Here is a 20,264-nt window from a genome sequence, read left to right as displayed (position 1 = left end):
CCTATGGACTATTTCCCCTTAATCCTGCAGTCACATTATCAACTCCTCACTGTCAATGGGTGTGTTCCCCACTGCATTCAAGCAAGCTCAGGTCACCCCACTACTCAAAAAACTCCCACCCTCAACTCAAACCAGGTTGAAAACTACAAACCAGTTTCACTTCCACCCTTCTTGTTACAAATACTTGAGCGCACAGTTTTTAATAAAGTCTTGGACTTCCTGTCCAAGAAAAATCTGTTGGACCAAAATCAGTCTAGCTTTAAGTGGGGCCACTCTACCGAAACGGCACTACTGTCTGTAATGGAATCACTGCGTCTGGCTGAAGCTGCTTGACAGTCCTCAGCTCTATTGCTGCTAGATCTACCAGCTGCCTTTGACACAGTGTACCACCAAGTCCTCCTCTCCACTCTATCTGAGCTTGGTATCTCAGGATCTACCCTGAACTAGTTCATGTCCTACCTCTCAGGGAGATCTTTTAGATCTTGGAAAGGAGAAGTGTCTAAACCCCACAACTTATCCACAGGGGTGCCTCAAGGGTCAGTGCTCGGTCCCCTTCTCTTTTCAATACATACCACAATCATTCGCTCCCATGGTTTCTCATACCATTGCTATGCAGATGATACCCAGCTCTTACTGTTATTCTCGTCAGAGGACACTACAGCCCTGGCACGGATCTCGTCTTGCCTTGCCGATATCTCTAAATGGATGAAAGAATGCCACCTTCAGCTCAACCTATCCAAGACTGAGCTCCTTGTCATCCCAGCCAGTCCCTCTATGCAACCACAGATCAATATCCAGCTTGGACAAACTGAACTCATACCCACTAAGTCTTCCTGGAACCTGGGCATTATAATTGACGACCAGCTAACCTTTAAGGTTCATGTGGCCTCGATTGCTTGATCATATCGATTTACCCTGTACAACATCAGGAAGATCAGACCCTACCTTTTAGAGCATGCAACACAACTGCTGGTACAGGCTCTCGTGATGTCACGCATTGACTACTGCAACTCCCTACTGGCAGGCCTTCCTGCATGCACATTCAAACCTTAGCAGATGATCCAGAACGCAGCAGCGTGACTGGTCTTCAATCAACCCGAAACAGCACGTGTCACTCCACTGTTCATATTCCTCCACTGGTTTCCAGTTGCTGCTTGCATCAAATTCAAAACCCTGTTACTTGCTTACAAAACAACACTCAATCTGATTATGAAGTTTCAGACATTTTCCAGCAGGTGCCTGGTACTCCCATCCCAAGTCGCTAACTAGACTCTTCTCCTCAATAGTTCCCCGGTGTTGGAATGAGTTACCAAACTCCATTCGGTCCGCAGAGTCCCTCTACACCTTCAAGAAAAAGCCAAAGTCCCAGCTCTTTCATGAACACTTCTGCACTTAATGATATTGATGCTATTGATAATGATGACATTGAGAATGTTGTTAATGTTGATTAGGATATTCATGATGATGACTATGTTGACCTTGCTGATGTTACTGATGATGATGATTAAACACAACAACAAATAAAACACCCTGAGCACTGCCTGTCGGCACCAGTGTCTGATCGGACTTGTATGGGAATGGGAAAACACATTCATAAAGCTGACTGTAATTCTTCTGTTGCAATGGAGTTGAGACAAAAATGTCACCGCATTTTATACAAAATGCAGCTCCTTCTCCAGTGTAAATTGGGACAGGGGTCTCCTACCAGTTGGCAGAACTCAGAAAACATTTAAAAAAATGTGCTCAGGTGGCACACTGATCAGATGCCTGAATTACCTCAATGGACCTCTTGAAGCATGAAGTCACAGCAGTTCTCCTATGAGAACTAGGGATCGACCGATTATCGGCATTTTGACGTATATCGGCATCGGCCTTTTAAAAAAAAAAATAAAAAAAAAAATATTTTTTATTTTTTATCCGACGGCCAATAAGAGTGCAGAGTGCTCACACACACGGCGGAGAGGAGAAAAGGTTCATTTCTTTGCTAATTTTATTTAACTTTGTTTTATTTACTTAATAAAACTTCAGGGAGTTATTTATTTATTTATTTATTTACATTTTCAGTTAACTTTACAAGAGAGGCTGCTGACCCTGGGAACTACCTGCGCTTTTTGTTTGTTTGTTTAATAAACATATGCTTAAAGGCATTTAAACAAAGTTAAGTGTTGGAGTTTGTATTATTCAAAATTTTGACGCCAATATTTTCACTTTTACTGCAAATGAATATCGGCTCCAAATATCGGTTATCGGCCTCCTTGACTATTAATAATAGGAATCGGTATCGGCAATACATTGGCTGCAAGCCCAGCCAATGTATTGGGGAAACTCATTTAGGACCAACAAATCTAGTAATTATTGTCACAGTGTTTATTAAGGGAAAAAAAGCTGTTATGCAAATTTGAATGTCACATTTATTTGTAAGAAGCTCTTTTGGATTTGTTTTTAAAGCATGGGAAGCTGTTTTATTTTTCCTTTTGATTACATCCCTTGATTTGTGGTAATACAGTATCCCCACATCACAATGCATGTTTGTGCAGAGTTATACCAGCAATCAACTTTCAGCTTTTGATGGCAAATTGTACTCCGGTACAGAGATGCAAATTAGAGTACCCCTGCCAGTAATTACATAAAGTTAATAAATGGTGATACATGAAGAAACAAACAAAAAAATCCACATACGTATATTGGAAATTCAATACATGGAAATCGTCCAAGTAGAGGTTAACAATGTGTTTACCTCAATTTTCAGGCTAGGCTGACTAAACCTGCGTTACATGACTAAACAAGTGAGACACATACAGTAGTTCAATAAACTTGCTTCTGATCTTAATCATGCAGATGATGGCTTCAGCAAAAACTGTTTCAAAAGAATGCTTGACACTTTAACAGATTTGTTAAAAACGTCTCTCAGATTTTGGCCCTAATTAGCCGTTTCAAAGTCCCAAGCCAGGAATTCAAGGGCTTTGTGGTTATTTTATTCTTGAAACCATCCAGAGGATCACCTATGAACTGTTTGTTTTTTCATCCATTAGCTCTCTACAAATCACTCAGCCTTTCTCTTTGTCTTTCCCTTTTTGCCACAGCACCTCCGTAAGCAGAAACTACAGGTCTTGATGAAGATGAATATAAGGAACAGGACAATGGAAAGGAGGAACACCAGGACATCCAGGCTGTGATACTGATACCAGGTGAGCTCATGGGCCTGGACCCTCAGGTGCTTGGCCCCTTTGTTTCTCATGGTGTACTCGATCCAGAATACAGCCTCATCCAGAGGACTCATTGGTCTGTCATGGTGGATACTGGACAGCCACATGGCATTCTCCTTGTACCTATGAATGTGGATATACAGGGGTCAAAATGTGGATTCATGCAGATTACTGCATTAGAGCATGTCTTCTTTAATGGTATGTTCTAACCTTAAACTAATTGGAAATTGGTAGGAGAACTTACGATTTGTTATTGATGACAGTGTTGACTGCATCTCTCAGATCCTCAGGCTTCATGAAGTTCAAGTCCACAGTAAGTGCAGCTCCCTTAGCCTTCATATGGACCAGGTTGTCTGGCTGGTCACCAAACAGGGGGATGCCCACCATAGGAATGCCGTGGTAGATGGCTTCATAAATCCCATTTGCGCCACCATGGGTAATGAAAGCTCTGGTCTTGGGATGACCTAAAAGGGTTCCATTTTTTTTAACATGTTATGCATTCAGAAACAGTCTTAGGAGTCAGACCCCTTTGCTTTTTTCACATTGTGTTGTTTTGCCGCCTCATTGTGAACTCTTTGCATTATTTTTTCCGTAATCAGTCTGCACTCAGGAGGCAATTATGACTTATATCATGATATCATAATTACAAAATTAATTTTTTTCAGAAAGAAAAACTTGAATATAACCTTGACATAAGTAATAAGACCCTTGACTCAATATATGATTGAGGTACCTTTGGCAGCAATTACTGCTCTTCAGCAATTAAGTTCTTCTTGGGTACTAGGGAAATAGGAGGCACCTGAGATAACATTCAAGTGTCATAGCAAAGGGCCTGAGTATTTAGGCCAACGGGATATTTCATTTTATTCTGTTTTATGAATTTGCAATGACTTCTAAAAGTTTAAGGACTTTGCTTTTAAATGAAAATAATGACATTAAAACAATGTGGTGTTTATCCTGTTTTATTTTAAAAGTAGAAGTCATGTGGACTGTTCAGCTGATTTGATAAAACTTTTCTTACCCAAAAGGTCATTCTGAGGGATCCAGTTGTATAATCTGGTGTTGGAACCCAGAGTCTCTGGTTTTTCTCCACTGTATCTCCACAGAACCTTGAACCACAAGTAAAAACACTTTAGACCAAGATAATAATAGGGGGAAAGGTTGTATTTCTTATAATGTCAGTCCTTTTATTTTAAAAATGGATCATCTTTGGTAATTAACTTAATGATGTAGGTGTACAGACAAGTATTTCTTGTACCAAATCCAATTTTATTGGTATTATAAGTTATCTTTAAAAATCCCATCTACATCTCCACCCAAAATCAAATCACCAAATCATCTTAAATGACATATTTTTTGTAGCAAATCTTCTTGCTATACGCCCATTTCTAATATCCTGATTCAACCAGAAAAAAATGCAATGTCATTATAACTTTATGACCATTATCTGCAAAGCATGTGTTACTGCTGACCCTCTACGTTATCATAAGCTGAATAACTTCCACCCCTGCAGTGTGGTGTTGGTTACTTTGAATGCCAATGGGTATGAACATTTCTTTTAGACTTGTTAGTTATGTTGCTTTACCCGATATTGCAGTTTCAAGCAACAACTTTACAACACTCTTGCATGTAAGGACATCTGACCGTTACCACTAAAATAGCAGGTAATTCACTACCTTATTATATTGTTGGAAAATGAAACCCAAAGAGCCTCTAGTTTTTGAATGAGTGGCTATCTAGTGTGGTGGGAAAATTGTCGGTAGAAATGTAAAGTACAAGCAATCTGCAGTTTACTGAATAAATGTTGCACACCAAAAAAGCACACTTTCAGCACAATTGAAAACACGTTCAAATGAATCACATTTGGCACATAGATTGTCCTCTGACCTTTTGTGGGATCTGAGCAAGGGCTGAGGCCATCATGTTTCCCTTCTCTCTGGTGAGGTTCTTGATCATTGATCCCAGACTGAAGACCACAATGCCAGCATCTCCAGAACTTTGCACAAACTCTTCCATATCCTACAAGAAAGGTTACATCATCTATATACAATCAGCAATTTAACAGCAGGTTTAATGAAACATCAACAGGCCTGTGACAGTGTAAGAGCCCTACCTCAGGTAAAGGTTTAGCAGGTCTGCAGTGGATCCCACCCACAAATTTAAAGTTAGGGAGAAGAGGACGAGGGAAATCAAAATCCCAGTAGGTTCGTATCAACCAGAAGTCTGCTCTACCCATCATCTCACAGGCACTGGTGGGTGTTCCTGTCACAATACAAAAGTAAAGGATGACAGCTGCCCATTGTAAAGTATCATCAATACCAAAGATGAGATTGCTAATTTTTCAATTGTATTTACTTAGACTATCTATTTGCCGACCAACATGGTCAGTGGTTCTTGTAGCTGAGTTGCTCACCTTTGAATTCGGAGTAATGTTTGTCCATTTCTTTAATTAAATTGTTGGTCATAATCATGTCCTGTATGGCGTATAAGAGAAAGTTCTGCACTCTCTCCAAGAAGTCCATCTTGTCAGTCAGTTTGTTCATTATGCCGGGGACATATGAAGGTGGAGCCGGTAGCTGACCACAATGTCTCTCCATATAATTGCCCAGGGAACCACGCAGGGAGAAGACCAGGGGGGTGCCCAAAAATTCTGCTAGTAAGTCACTTCCAGGAAAGACTGGGTCAGAAAAGACAAGGTCATATTTTCCCTCCTTCAGCCTCTTCAAGATGGTTTCTGATTTCATCACTCCATCTATTAACTTAAAAGAATACTCCATGTTGAGCTTTATCAGTTCCATGAATCTGTTGAAAATCTGCAAGTAATTCATATGATCTGCCTCATAGATGGAAAAGTTAAACCAGAGTTCCATTAACTTCTCCATTTCCTGGAATGTGACAGAGACATTGAAGGGTTCATAGCCAAAGCGGGAAGGCTCACTGGTGTTCATGAACATGGAAGTGCTCGGGACAAGAACCGTCACATTGTGTCCCTTGACAACCAGTGTCTCCAGGACTGGCTTCAGGTTAATCCAGTGGCTGCCTTCAGTGTACCACACCAAGATGTTCCCTCCTTTTGCGCTCCATGTCACACAAAGTATCAGCAGGACGGAAACGGAGAGACGCTGCCCCAGCTTCATATTGCATGTGTCAAGAGGAGAGCATGCCCTGATCTCTTTTAAAAGCTACTCCTACAAAAATAATCATTAACTATCAAAGCTGAACTCTGACTTTTAGCTCCACTTTGTACAGCATGCCATATAGATAACAGACCCAACCCAAACAAGTGGTTAGAGGTAAAAGATAATGTCTCTTAGTGAGTATTATGAAAAGCAAGAACAATCTGGAACCTGTACAAGAAATCCACAGACAGAAAGTTAAGGATTTAGATCCCCATATTGTACTTTTTAGTTTAGTTAATTGCCAAAAAAAGGATAATGATTTCAGCTAAAGGGGCCTGGACCCACTTGTGTAATCTGATGAAGTTGGCTGGGTATTTGGGTGCTGTGCAAGACTTTTATGGACTATATATTGACTAAGGAAAGGTTGATTGTGAGCAACTATTTTGGCCAGTACCAGAAATTATCTTTTTTAAAACAACAAAAAAATTTAAGTAAACCCTTAGTAAAAACATACTACTTGAGAAGCCAGTGTATATCGCTAGAGGACACACTTATCCGTTAATGTATTTGCAATGATGGATTTTCTTTTCCTGTTGATTTTGGGCTTCGTATCCTTAAGCTCAATGGGAAACCACACTCATAAAGCTGTAATTCTTCTGTTGCAATGGAGTTGAGACAAAAATGTCCACATTTTATACAAAATGCAGCTCCTTCTCCAGTGTAAATTGGGACAGGGGTCTCCTACCAGTTGGCTGAACAAAAAAACATTAAAACGAATGTGCTCAGGTAGCATCCTGATCAGATGCCTGAATTAACTCAACAGGCCTCTTTTAACATGAAGGCACAGCAGCTCTCCTAAGAGCTCCATACAACTGATGAGCCTGTTACACGTCTCTAAGTGCGAGCCCAGTGAACCTAGAGGAAAGTCATTTAGGACTAACAAATGTAATAATCATCCTCACACTGTTTATTAAGGAAAGAAAGATGCCGTTATGCAAATGTGAATGTCACATTTATTTGTAAGAAGCTCTGTTGGATTTGTTCTTATGGCACCGGAGGGCTTTTTCTTTTTCTTTTTGATTACATCCCTTGATTTGTGGTAATACAGTATCCCCACATCACAATGTATGTTTGTGCAGAGTTATACCAGCAATCAACTTTCAGCTTTTGATGGCAAATTGTAATCTGGTGCAGAGATGCAAATGAGAGTACCCCTGCCAGTAATTGTATAAAGTAATAAATGGTGATACATGAAGAAACAAACAAGAAAAATCCACATACGTATATTGGAAATTCAATACATGGAAATCGTCCAAGTAGAGGTTAACAATGTGTTTACCTCAATTTTCAGGCTAGGCTGACTAAACCTGCGTTACATGACTAAACAAGTGAGACACATACAGTAGTTCAATAAACTTGCTTCTGATCTTAATCATGCAGATGATGGCTTCAGCAAAAACTGTTTCAAAAGAATGCTTGACACTTTAACAGATTTGTTAAAAACGTCTCTCAGATTTTGGCCCTAATTAGCCGTTTCAAAGTCCCAAGCCAGGAATTCAAGGGCTTTGTGGTTATTTTATTCTTGAAACCATCCAGAGGATCACCTATGAACTGTTTGTTTTTTCATCCATTAGCTCTCTACAAATCACTCAGCCTTTCTCTTTGTCTTTCCCTTTTTGCCACAGCACCTCCGTAAGCAGAAACTACAGGTCTTGATGAAGATGAATATAAGGAACAGGACAATGGAAAGGAGGAACACCAGGACATCCAGGCTGTGATACTGATACCAGGTGAGCTCATGGGCCTGGACCCTCAGGTGCTTGGCCCCTTTGTTTCTCATGGTGTACTCGATCCAGAATACAGCCTCATCCAGAGGACTCATTGGTCTGTCATGGTGGATACTGGACAGCCACATGGCATTCTCCTTGTACCTTTGAATGTGGATATACAGGGGTCAAAATGTGGATTCATGCAGATTACTGCATTAGAGCATGTCTTCTTTAATGGTATGTTCTAACCTTAAACTAATTGGAAATTGGTAGGAGAACTTACGATTTGTTATTGATGACAGTGTTGACTGCATCTCTCAGATCCTCAGGCTTCATGAAGTTCAAGTCCACAGTAAGTGCAGCTCCCTTAGCCTTCATATGGACCAGGTTGTCTGGCTGGTCACCAAACAGGGGGATGCCCACCATAGGAATGCCGTGGTAGATGGCTTCATAAATCCCATTTGCGCCACCATGGGTAATGAAAGCTCTGGTCTTGGGATGACCTAAAAGGGTTCCATTTTTTTTAACATGTTATGCATTCAGAAACAGTCTTAGGAGTCAGACCCCTTTGCTTTTTTCACATTGTGTTGTTTTGCCGCCTCATTGTGAACTCTTTGCATTATTTTTTCCGTAATCAGTCTGCACTCAGGAGGCAATTATGACTTATATCATGATATCATAATTACAAAATTAATTTTTTTCAGAAAGAAAAACTTGAATATAACCTTGACATAAGTAATAAGACCCTTGACTCAATATATGATTGAGGTACCTTTGGCAGCAATTACTGCTCTTCAGCAATTAAGTTCTTCTTGGGTACTAGGGAAATAGGAGGCACCTGAGATAACATTCAAGTGTCATAGCAAAGGGCCTGAGTATTTAGGCCAACGGGATATTTCATTTTATTCTGTTTTATGAATTTGCAATGACTTCTAAAAGTTTAAGGACTTTGCTTTTAAATGAAAATAATGACATTAAAACAATGTGGTGTTTATCCTGTTTTATTTTAAAAGTAGAAGTCATGTGGACTGTTCAGCTGATTTGATAAAACTTTTCTTACCCAAAAGGTCATTCTGAGGGATCCAGTTGTATAATCTGGTGTTGGAACCCAGAGTCTCTGGTTTTTCTCCACTGTATCTCCACAGAACCTTGAACCACAAGTAAAAACACTTTAGACCAAGATAATAATAGGGGGAAAGGTTGTATTTCTTATAATGTCAGTCCTTTTATTTTAAAAATGGATCATCTTTGGTAATTAACTTAATGATGTAGGTGTACAGACAAGTATTCCTTGTACCAAATCCAATTTTATTTGGTATTATAAGTTATCTTTAAAAATCCCATCTACATCTCCACCCAAAATCAAATCACCAAATCATCTTAAATGACATATTTTTTGTAGCAAATCTTCTTGCTATACGCCCATTTCTAATATCCTGATTCAACCAGAAAAAAATGCAATGTCATTATAACTTTATGACCATTATCTGCAAAGCATGTGTTACTGCTGACCCTCTACGTTATCATAAGCTGAATAACTTCCACCCCTGCAGTGTGGTGTTGGTTACTTTGAATGCCAATGGGTATGAACATTTCTTTTAGACTTGTTAGTTATGTTGCTTTACCCGATATTGCAGTTTCAAGCAACAACTTTACAACACTCTTGCATGTAAGGACATCTGACCGTTACCAATAAAATAGCAGGATATTCACTGCCTCCTGTATATTGTTGGAAAATGAAACCCAAAGAGCCTCTAGTTTTTGAATGAGTGGCTATCTAGTGTGGTGGGAAAATTGTCGGTAGAAATGTAAAGTACAAGCAATCTGCAGTTTACTGAATAAATGTTGCACACCAAAAAAGCACACTTTCAGCACAATTGAAAACACGTTCAAATGAATCACATTTGGCACATAGATTGTCCTGTGACCTTTTGTGGGATCTGAGCAAGGGCTGAGGCCATCATGTTTCCCTTCTCTCTGGTGAGGTTCTTGATCATTGATCCCAGACTGAAGACCACAATGCCAGCATCTCCAGAACTTTGCACAAACTCTTCCATATCCTACAAGAAAGGTTACATCATCTATATACAATCAGCAATTTCACAGCAGGTTTAATGAAACATCAACAGGCCTGTGAAAGTGTAAGAGCCCTACCTCAGGTAAAGGTTTAGCAGGTCTGCAGTGGATCCCACCAACAAATTTAAAGTTAGGGAGAAGAGGACGAGGGAAATCAAAATCCCAGTAGGTTCGTATCAACCAGAAGTCTGCTCTACCCATCATCTCACAGGCACTGGTGGGTGTTCCTGTCACAATACAAAAGTAAAGGATGACAGCTGCCCATTGTAAAGTATCATCAATACCAAAGATGAGATTGATAATTTTACAATTGTATTTACTTGGACTATCTATTTGCTGACCAACATGGTCAGTGGTTCTTGTAGCTGAGTTGCTCACCTTTGAATTCGGAGTAATGTTTGTCCATTTCTTTAATTAAATTGTTGGTCACAATCATGTCCTGTATGGCGTATAAGAGAAAGTTCTGCACTCTCTCCAAGAAGTCCATCTTGTCAGTCAGTTTGTTCATTATGCCGGGGACATATGAAGGTGGAGCCGGTAGCTGACCACAATGTCTCTCCATATAATTGCCCAGGGAACCACGCAGGGAGAAGACCAGGGGGGTGCCCAAAAATTCTGCTAGTAAGTCACTTCCAGGAAAGACTGGGTCAGAAAAGACAAGGTCATATTTTCCCTCCTTCAGCCTCTTCAAGATGGTTTCTGATTTCATCACTCCATCTATTAACTTAAAAGAATACTCCATGTTGAGCTTTATCAGTTCCATGAATCTGTTGAAAATCTGCAAGTAATTCATATGATCTGCCTCGTAGATGGAAAAGTTAAACCAGAGTTCCATTAACTTCTCCATTTCCTGGAATGTGACAGAGACACTGAAGGGTTCATAGCCAAAGCGGGAAGGCTCACTGGTGTTCATGAACATGGAAGTGCTCGGGACAAGAACCGTCACATTGTGTCCCTTGACAACCAGTGTCTCCAGGACTGGCTTCAGGTCAATCCAGTGGCTGCCTTCAGTGTACCACACCAAGATGTTCCCTCCTTTTGCGCTCCATGTCACACAAAGTATCAGCAGGACGGAAACGGAGAGACGCTGCCCCAGCTTCATATTGCATGTGTCAAGAGGAGAGCATGCCCTGATCTCTTTTAAAAGCTACTCCTACAAAAATAATCATTAACTATCAAAGCTGAACTCTGACTTTTAGCTCCACTTTGTACAGCATGCCATATAGATAACAGACCCAACCCAAACAAGTGGTTAGAGGTAAAAGATAATGTCTCTTAGTGAGTATTATGAAAAGCAAGAACAATCTGGAACCTGTACAAGAAATCCACAGACAGAAAGTTAAGGATTTAGATCCCCATATTGTACTTTTTAGTTTAGTTAATTGCCAAAAAAAGGATAATGATTTCAGCTAAAGGGGCCTGGACCCACTTGTGTAATCTGATGAAGTTGGCTGGGTATTTGGGTGCTGTGCAAGACTTTTATGGACTATATATTGACTAAGGAAAGGTTGATTGTGAGCAACTATTTTGGCCAGTACCAGAAATTATCTTTTTTAAAACAACAAAAAAATTTAAGTAAACCCTTAGTAAAAACATACTACTTGAGAAGCCAGTGTATATCGCTAGAGGACACACTTATCCGTTAATGTATTTGCAATGATGGATTTTCTTTTCCTGTTGATTTTGGGCTTCGTATCCTTAAGCTCAATGGGAAACCACACTCATAAAGCTGTAATTCTTCTGTTGCAATGGAGTTGAGACAAAAATGTCCACATTTTATACAAAATGCAGCTCCTTCTCCAGTGTAAATTGGGACAGGGGTCTCCTACCAGTTGGCTGAACAAAAAAACATTAAAACGAATGTGCTCAGGTAGCATCCTGATCAGATGCCTGAATTAACTCAACAGGCCTCTTTTAACATGAAGGCACAGCAGCTCTCCTAAGAGCTCCATACAACTGATGAGCCTGTTACACGTCTCTAAGTGCGAGCCCAGTGAACCTAGAGGAAAGTCATTTAGGACTAACAAATGTAATAATCATCCTCACACTGTTTATTAAGGAAAGAAAGATGCCGTTATGCAAATGTGAATGTCACATTTATTTGTAAGAAGCTCTGTTGGATTTGTTCTTATGGCACCGGAGGGCTTTTTCTTTTTCTTTTTGATTACATCCCTTGATTTGTGGTAATACAGTATCCCCACATCACAATGTATGTTTGTGCAGAGTTATACCAGCAATCAACTTTCAGCTTTTGATGGCAAATTGTAATCTGGTGCAGAGATGCAAATGAGAGTACCCCTGCCAGTAATTGTATAAAGTAATAAATGGTGATACATGAAGAAACAAACAAGAAAAATCCACATACGTATATTGGAAATTCAATACATGGAAATCGTCCAAGTAGAGGTTAACAATGTGTTTACTTTAATTTTCAGGCTAGGCTGACTAAACCTGCGTTACATGACTAAACAAGTGAGACACATACAGTAGTTCAATAAACTTGCTTCTGATCTTAATCATGCAGATGATGGCTTCAGCAAAAACTGTTTCAAAAGAATGCTTGACACTTTAACAGATTTGTTAAAAACATCTCTCAGATTTTGGCCCTAATTAGCCGTTTCAAAGTCCCAAGCCAGGAATTCAAGGGCTTTGTGGTTATTTTATTCTTGAAACCATCCAGAGGATCACCTATGAACTGTTTGTTTTTTCATCCATTAGCTCTCTACAAATCACTCAGCCTTTCTCTTTGTCTTTCCCTTTTTGCCACAGCACTTCCGTAAGCAGAAACTACAGGCCTTGATGAAGATGAATATAAGGAACAGGACAATGGAAAGGAGGAACACCAGGACATCCAGGCTGTGATACTGATACCAGGTGAGCTCATGGGCCTGGACCCTCAGGTGCTTGGCCCCTTTGTTTCTCATGGTGTACTCGATCCAGAATACAGCCTCATCCAGAGGACTCATTGGTCTGTCATGGTGGATACTGGACAGCCACATGGCATTCTCCTTGTACCTTTGAATGTGGATATACAGGGGTCAAAATGTGGATTCATGCAGATTACTGCATTAGAGCATGTCTTCTTTAATGGTATGTTCTAACCTTAAACTAATAGCAGATTAGTAGGAGAACTTACGATTTGTCATTGATGACAGTGTTGACTGCATCTCTCAGATCCTCAGGCTTCATGAAGTTCAAGTCCACAGTAAGTGCAGCTCCCTTAGCCTTCATATGGACCAGGTTGTCTGGCTGGTCACCAAACAGGGGGATGCCCACCATAGGAATGCTGTGGTAGATGGCTTCATAAATCCCATTTGTGCCACCATGGGTAATGAAAGCTCTGGTCTTGGGATGACCTAAAAGGGTTCCACATTTTTTCAACATATTTTGCATTCAGAAACAATAAAGTCTTAGCAGTCAGACCCCTTTGCTTTTTTCAAATTATGTTGTTTTGCCGCCTCATCGTGAACACTTTGCATTATTTTTAACCCCTAATCAGTCTGCATTCAGTACGCATTTATGACTAAAGTGATGTACAGAAAATTTAATAATTAAATTTGCAATTGTTTTAGAAAGAAAAACTGTAATATAACCAAGTAATAAGGCCCCTTGCTCAATATTTGGTTGAAGCACCTTTGGCAGCATTGACCGCCTAAAGTCTTCTTGGATATGACATGGCAAGCTTGGCACATCTACATTTGGGTATTTTCTGCAATTCTTCTCTATATATCCTCTCAGGGTAGATGAGCACAATCGATGGACAGCAGGTCAAGTATGTCTCTCCAGGCATGTTCTGTTTGATTCAAGTCATGGCTCTTGATTGGCGGCTAGGGGACATTCACAGAGTTGCCGATTTTCAACCTCAGTCCTATCATGCTATCATGGGGAGCTCATGCCGTTATGGTAGAGAAAGAAAATGCAATATTGCTCTGTGACTTTGGAGGGCGCTATCCGCTTCTCCAATGGGTCCTGGAAAACCTCCGCCAGACTACGTAAAACGCATCATCTGGCGGAGGCCAGGGAGCTCGCTAAACTACACTTCCTCACTCTAGGTTGCCCACCTCTGATGTCATGTCTCATTCAAAATCATCAGGTTTGGAATGTAGACTGCAGACATGAAGATTTTTTAGATGATTCTCATCGTATTTCGGATTCTGTACCGCTCTGAGACATTGCCTGCAGTGATCAATGTCCTTGACTGAAAAACGGTAGTATTTCATTCCAGCGTCTCTCGCTGAGCTGTTCCCTTCAGAGGGAAGGATGCAATGCACGCTGGGTGTTGTAGGAGTGTAGAATGGAGGAAAACCACAAGCTGTTTGTGCAACTTTCTCCACAGCTATGGCGCCAATTTCAAATATTATTAATTTTTTCGATTACAGAGAACACCAGCTTTGACTGACACTGGCTTTTTCCAGGGGCGTATTGCTCCTTTAAGTTGTCTTGGCTGTGTGCTTGGGGTCATTGTTAGAAGTACAGCCCAGTGCGAAATCCTGAGCACTCCAGACAAGGTTTTTATATTAAGGATATTTCTTTAGCTTTCTATCTACCCCGTATAGTCCCCAGCATGAGGCTCCCAGCAGCTCCCATTTCGCACAGTACGGGAGTCCTTTAGGTGCTTTTTTGCAAATCCTTAAGCAAGCTTTAATATGTCTTTCATTGAAGACAGGCTTTCATCTGGCCACTTTGCTGTAACGCGGTGGAGGGATGTTGTCCATCTTAAAGCATCATTTTGAGCTCAACTAGAGTGACCATCCTATTCTCCCTTTTAGGTTTTCATGTTCCAAATATTCTTAAGCGCATGCGGTGCTGTGCTATTGGGAAACTTAAACGTCCAATCATTTGAATTAACCACAGTTGGACTACATTTTAAGTGTCAAGCAAAGGGTCTGAGCATGTTTGCAATGACTTCTAAAAGTTTAAGGACTTTGCTTTTAAATGAAAATAATGACATTAAAACAATGTGGTGTTTATCCTGTTTTATTTTAAAAGTAGAAGTCATGTGGACTGTTCAGCTGATTTGATAAAACTTTTCTTACCCAAAAGGTCATTCTGAGGGATCCAGTTGTATAATCTGGTGTTGGAACCCAGAGTCTCTGGTTTTTCTCCACTGTATCTCCACAGAACCTTGAACCACAAGTAAAAACACTTTAGACCAAGATAATAATAGGGGGAAAGGTTGTATTTCTTATAATGTCAGTCCTTTTATTTTAAAAATGGATCATCTTTGGTAATTAACTTAATGATGTAGGTGTACAGACAAGTATTCCTTGTACCAAATCCAATTTTATTTGGTATTATAAGTTATCTTTAAAAATCCCATCTACATCTCCACCCAAAATCAAATCACCAAATCATCTTAAATGACATATTTTTTGTAGCAAATCTTCTTGCTATACGCCCATTTCCAATATCCTGATTCACCATAATCTGCAATGTGTTACTGCTGACCCTCTACGTTATCATAAGCTGAATAACTTCCACCCCTGCAGTGTGGTGTTGGTTACTTTGAATGCCAATGGGTATGAACATTTCTTTTAGACTTGTTAGTTATGTTGCTTTACCCGATATTGCAGTTTCAAGCAACAACTTTAAAACACTCTTGCATGTAAGGACATCTGACCGTTACCAATAAAATAGCAGGATATTCACTGCCTCCTGTATATTGTTGGAAAATGAAACCCAAAGAGCCTCTAGTTTTTGAATGAGTGGCTATCTAGTGTGGTGGGAAAATTGTCGGTAGAAATGTAAAGTACAAGCAATCTGCAGTTTACTGAATAAATGTTGCACACCAAAAAAGCACACTTTCAGCACAATTGAAAACACGTTCAAATGAATCACATTTGGCACATAGATTGTCCTGTGACCTTTTGTGGGATCTGAGCAAGGGCTGAGGCCATCATGTTTCCCTTCTCTCTGGTGAGGTTCTTGATCATTGATCCCAGACTGAAGACCACAATGCCAGCATCTCCAGAACTTTGCACAAACTCTTCCATATCCTACAAGAAAGGTTACATCATCTATATACAATCAGCAATTTCACAGCAGGTTTAATTAAACATCAACAGGCCTGTGACAGTGTAAGAGCCCTACCTCAGGTAAAGGTTTAGCAGGTCTGCAGTGGATCCCGCCCACAAATTTAAAGTTAGGGAGAAGAGGACGAGGGAAATCAAAATCCCAGTAGGTTCGCATCAACCAGAAGTCTGCTCTACCCATCATCTCACAGGCACTGGTGGGTGTTCCTGTCACAATACAAAAGTAAAGGATGACAGCTGCCCATTGTAAAGTATCATCAATACCAAAGATGAGATTGCTAATTTTACAATTGTATTTACTTGGACTATCTATTTGCCGACCAACATGGTCAGTGGTTCTTGTAGCTGAGTTGCTCACCTTTGAATTCGGAGTAATATTTATCAACTTCTTTCCATAAGGTTTTGGTCATAATCATGTCCTGTATGGCGTATAAGAGAAAGTTCTGCACTCTCTCCAAGAAGTCCATCTTGTCAGTCAGTTTGTTCATCGCGCCGGGGACAAATGATGGTGGAGCCGGTAGCTGACCACAATATCTCTCCATATTATTACCCAGGGAAAAGCGCAGGGAGAAGACCAGGGGGGTGCCCAAAAATTCTGCTAGTAAGTCACTTCCAGGAAAGACTGGGTCAGAAAAGACAAGGTCATATTTTCCCTCCTTCAGCCTCTTCAAGATGGTTTCTGATTTCATCACTCCATCTATTAACTTAAAAGAATACTCCATGTTGAGCTTTATCAGTTCCATGAATCTGTTGTAAATCTGCAAGTAATTCATATGATCTGCCTCATAGATGGAAAAGTGAAACAAGAGTTCCATTAAGTTCTCCATTTCCTGGAATGTGACAGAGACATTGAAGGGTTCATAGCCAAAGCGGGAAGGCTCACTGATGTTCATGAACATGGAAGTGCTCGGGACAAGAACCGTCACCTTGTGTCCCCTGTCAACCAGTGTCTCCAGGACTGGTTTCAGGTTAATCCAGTGGCTGCCTTCAGTGAACCACACCAAGATGTTCCCTCCATTTGCGCTCCATGTCACACAAAGTAGCAGGACGGAAACTGAGAGACGCTGCCCCAGCTTCATATTGCATGTGTCAAGAAGAGAGACTGCTGCACCCTTTTGTTAAAGCTTCTCCCAGGAAAATAATCATTGACTAATCACAGCTGGACTCTGACCACTTGGTCTGTTATATAGAGTGCCAGAGGTAAAGATCATTGCTGTAAAGTTAAGTAAAAAACAAGAATAATCTCTGACCTGTACAACAGCTCAACAAACGGGAAGTAAAACCCAACTTTAGATCCCCATGAACAACTTTGTAGTTGAGAAGAGGTGGAGCGAAAGTGGATTTCAGCTCAATGGGTTTGTACACGCTTACCTAATCTGAGGAAGTTGTGTGTGCATGTGGGTGCCTGTGGAAGAATGCATACCACTGAAGTGAAAGAGTGACTTGTTTGTTTTTGAGAGGGAGAAATATGTATATTGTAGTTTGAGGATTATAACTGTTGAGAGGTTGGTTTGGACATGAAATCCAAACACATTCGAACTTGAAGGCATATTTCAAAGCATTTTCTTTATTCAAGCTCAGTATGTCACATTTGTACTGATTGAAATATCGTTTAAACTTCTGGATGAATTGGCATTAAAAAAAATGTTCAACTCTATTCTGACCCCAAAGAAGAAGGACCTTTTTTCTTAGTGAAATTTAAAGACAACTTTTGGATACGTTGACGTGCATATTTGGTGCAGATGTCCTCGTTGCACTTCAAGGATAACTTCAGGATTTTTCAACCTAGACCCTATTGACCCACGTGTTTGTGTGTAAGTGACTAGTGGAGACAACAATTATTGAAATCGATCCAGTATTCAGGGAGGGAGCACCGGCCGGCAGCCGCGAAATGAGATACAATGTAACTAAACGGGGCACCGGGCATACGCCAATATACAGCCACTAAAATGCTACTGACAGGCTCAGATCATTATAATAAGTGTCTGACAACACTGTGGCAGCTATGCTACTTCACCTGGATCGTTTTCAATAATTGTTGTCTCCACCAGTCACTTACACACAAACACATGGGAAAATAGGGTCTAGGTTTAAATTTTCCCGAAGTTATCCTTTAAGGGTGACTCCTAATGACGCGGTGAATCCTTAATCCTTAAACTAGGTTTTACTTATTTAGTGAAATGTCTCAACATCTTTCAAATGGGTTTGAAAGATTTTGTACAGATAGCCATGGTTCCCAATACTGGTGTTGATTGGTAATTGCCTTTCCTTGTTGCACCAACATCAACTTGACTTTTGTGTTTATGAGGGAAACCTCTCCTCAAATATTTGTTGGGTTGCTTTGAATTTTGGTACACCCATTCAGGTCCTTGTCAGCATGAATAGTTTCTACTTTGGTAATGGTAACATTAGGTCATATTTTCAGTTTGTCCAATACTTCGGTTTCAACCAAATTCCTGCAAAATGAATAACACCCCCATCAGCTGAAGCTATGACTTGAATCCAGGGCTAATGAGCAAATATTACACCATTATAGCTGCAGGTCATCAGCATCATTGTGAGACTGTTTGTATGCTGACATTAGCATTTAGCTGAGAGCACAGCCTGTGCTAAGTACGGCCTGACAGAACTGCTAGCAAGACTGCAGACATTAAGTCTTGTTTTAGAGATCGGCAAGTATCTACCAGTAGAAGGAAGCAGCTGATTTTAGAAACCGGCTGGGGCCAGAGGGGTCAGCTCGCGCTGTATATTCGGGAGACGGGGGAGTCGACCATGTCTTTTGGGAGCAGTGGCATTACCCTTGTGTAGTTCTTGGGAAATGTCACCTCCAACTGTTTGGGCGTCTAAATCTTAACTCTGGGTTCTTTAGCCGCCTCATTAACATTGTAGATTCCTTTTGAGGTTGGATTGAGGAGCGTCTGGAAAAACAATAAGCATTTGAATATTGAATTCAATGCCCTGTTGAGGGAGTCAGTGGCCATTCAAAGTGTGTAAGTGTATACCGTGTTGTTTTCAGACCTACCCTGGTGAAACGGAGTGTGTCCGAAGAACTGGAAATTAAATTTTTCACGCAAAATAGCAGAATCATTGCAGAAGCATTATACTCTTGTATTTAATTTTCTCTGGAGTTTAGCCATCCAACCTTCCCTCTTTACATTCCTGCTGCTTCCGTTCGTCTTCCTCGCTCTGTCTTCCCACCACAGGGTAAGGGTTACAGCGTATTGCTTTTTGAAGTAGATATTTGCATAATCAGATTAGGATGCGTGATTGTCAGTGGGCTCCCCCATCAGAGGGTGCTCCAGAGGAGAGAGGGTGCTGTCCAGCCCAACAATGGATGACTCCCCTCCTCTCTCACCCTCCAACTAGCCTGCACCTGCATCCCACCCACCCATCCATCCAGACTGCAGGTCAGCCACGGCGGCAGACCACGCTTGGACTTGCAGCCGTAGACGGGTGAGAGAGAACGAGAGGAAAGGCAAAGGGGGAGGGGGGTTGGAGTGCATGATGGGAGTGGGAGGGCAGGGGTTGAGCTGAGATATTTAAACATGCAGAGTGTGAATTGGCTTTAAGGGGATAAAGAGCTCAGGGCCTATCGGTTGGCACCCAACTCCAGAAATTCTTTTTCATGGGCGCCTCAGCCGGGAGAGCGAGGGGCTGCCTGCACTGATCTGGCCCATTGTGATAACAGATTCAGACAGTGTGCTAGACGCTGATAAGGAAATGTGCTCTCAATAGACGATTACCCTCATACTTGGTAGAGAATAGTCAATCAGGCAAATATACTTGGTGGAGGGAATGAGAAGCGTACAGATTTGTCATTATTTTCAATGCAGGGTTTCATAATCCTGCAAAAAAGTTCGGGTCAGAGTAATGCTCATATCGTGACTTCTGTAAATAAGTTGTATCAGCAAAATGCATTTCAAAGCCTGTCACATGCCTTCCAACACAGTTTTGAATGATTATTGAATAACATAGCTCAGTCTTAATTACACAAAAACATTTAACATACAAATAACATACAGCATTTGAAGAAAAAAAGCTATAAATAACCACAGTAGTTTT

General features: G+C 40.7%; 3 protein-coding genes across 3 annotated transcripts; all 3 read right to left on the bottom strand.

Moving 5' to 3' along the window:
- Positions 1–3,043: 3,043 nt before the first annotated feature.
- Positions 3,044–6,343, bottom strand: LOC138610989 (UDP-glucuronosyltransferase 2C1-like). The gene is made up of 6 exons (XM_069683889.1): positions 5,620–6,343; positions 5,320–5,468; positions 5,094–5,225; positions 4,228–4,315; positions 3,451–3,670; positions 3,044–3,329 (listed from the first exon to the last, which is right to left on the bottom strand). Exons 1-6 carry the CDS (start codon positions 6,341–6,343, stop codon positions 3,044–3,046), a joined length of 1,599 nt encoding a protein of 532 aa, XP_069539990.1.
- A 1,627-nt stretch (positions 6,344–7,970) lies between these two features.
- LOC138610990 (UDP-glucuronosyltransferase 2C1-like) lies at positions 7,971–11,272 on the bottom strand. Its single transcript, XM_069683890.1, has 6 exons — positions 10,549–11,272; positions 10,249–10,397; positions 10,023–10,154; positions 9,155–9,242; positions 8,378–8,597; positions 7,971–8,256 (listed from the first exon to the last, which is right to left on the bottom strand). Exons 1-6 carry the CDS (start codon positions 11,270–11,272, stop codon positions 7,971–7,973), a joined length of 1,599 nt encoding a protein of 532 aa, XP_069539991.1.
- Positions 11,273–12,899: 1,627 nt separating this feature from the next.
- On the bottom strand, positions 12,900–17,281 carry LOC138609674 (UDP-glucuronosyltransferase 2C1-like). Its single transcript, XM_069682316.1, has 6 exons — positions 16,561–17,281; positions 16,261–16,409; positions 16,035–16,166; positions 15,207–15,294; positions 13,307–13,526; positions 12,900–13,185 (listed from the first exon to the last, which is right to left on the bottom strand). Exons 1-6 carry the CDS (start codon positions 17,279–17,281, stop codon positions 12,900–12,902), a joined length of 1,596 nt encoding a protein of 531 aa, XP_069538417.1.
- Positions 17,282–20,264: the final 2,983 nt, after the last annotated feature.

The sequence above is a fragment of the Semicossyphus pulcher genome, unplaced genomic scaffold, assembly GCF_022749685.1.
Source record: "Semicossyphus pulcher isolate SPU_LCO1_2020_fin unplaced genomic scaffold, fSemPul1.0.p SCAF_6, whole genome shotgun sequence".
Lineage (NCBI taxonomy): Eukaryota > Metazoa > Chordata > Actinopteri > Labriformes > Labridae > Semicossyphus > Semicossyphus pulcher.
Note: the sequence above shows the minus strand (reverse complement) of the source record. Positions and strands in the feature narration are given on the sequence as shown.

Excerpts from the sequence above, each read along its gene's own strand:
- LOC138610989 (XM_069683889.1), bottom strand. The coding sequence starts at position 6,343 with ATGAAGCTGGGGCAGCGTCTCTCCGTTTCCGTCCTGCTGATACTTTGT. Across the intron at positions 5,226-5,319 it reads CTGCTAAACCTTTACCTGAG|GATATGGAAGAGTTTGTGCA; the intron begins GTAGGGCTCTTA and ends CCTTTCTTGTAG. Across the intron at positions 4,316-5,093 it reads TTGCTCAGATCCCACAAAAG|GTTCTGTGGAGATACAGTGG; the intron begins GTCAGAGGACAA and ends TTGTGGTTCAAG.
- LOC138610990 (XM_069683890.1), bottom strand. The coding sequence starts at position 11,272 with ATGAAGCTGGGGCAGCGTCTCTCCGTTTCCGTCCTGCTGATACTTTGT. Across the intron at positions 8,598-9,154 it reads CCCTCAGAATGACCTTTTGG|GTCATCCCAAGACCAGAGCT; the intron begins GTAAGAAAAGTT and ends GAACCCTTTTAG. Across the intron at positions 8,257-8,377 it reads ACTGTCATCAATAACAAATC|GTACAAGGAGAATGCCATGT; the intron begins GTAAGTTCTCCT and ends CCACATTCAAAG.
- LOC138609674 (XM_069682316.1), bottom strand. The coding sequence starts at position 17,281 with ATGAAGCTGGGGCAGCGTCTCTCAGTTTCCGTCCTGCTACTTTGTGTG. Across the intron at positions 13,527-15,206 it reads CCCTCAGAATGACCTTTTGG|GTCATCCCAAGACCAGAGCT; the intron begins GTAAGAAAAGTT and ends GAACCCTTTTAG. Across the intron at positions 13,186-13,306 it reads ACTGTCATCAATGACAAATC|GTACAAGGAGAATGCCATGT; the intron begins GTAAGTTCTCCT and ends CCACATTCAAAG.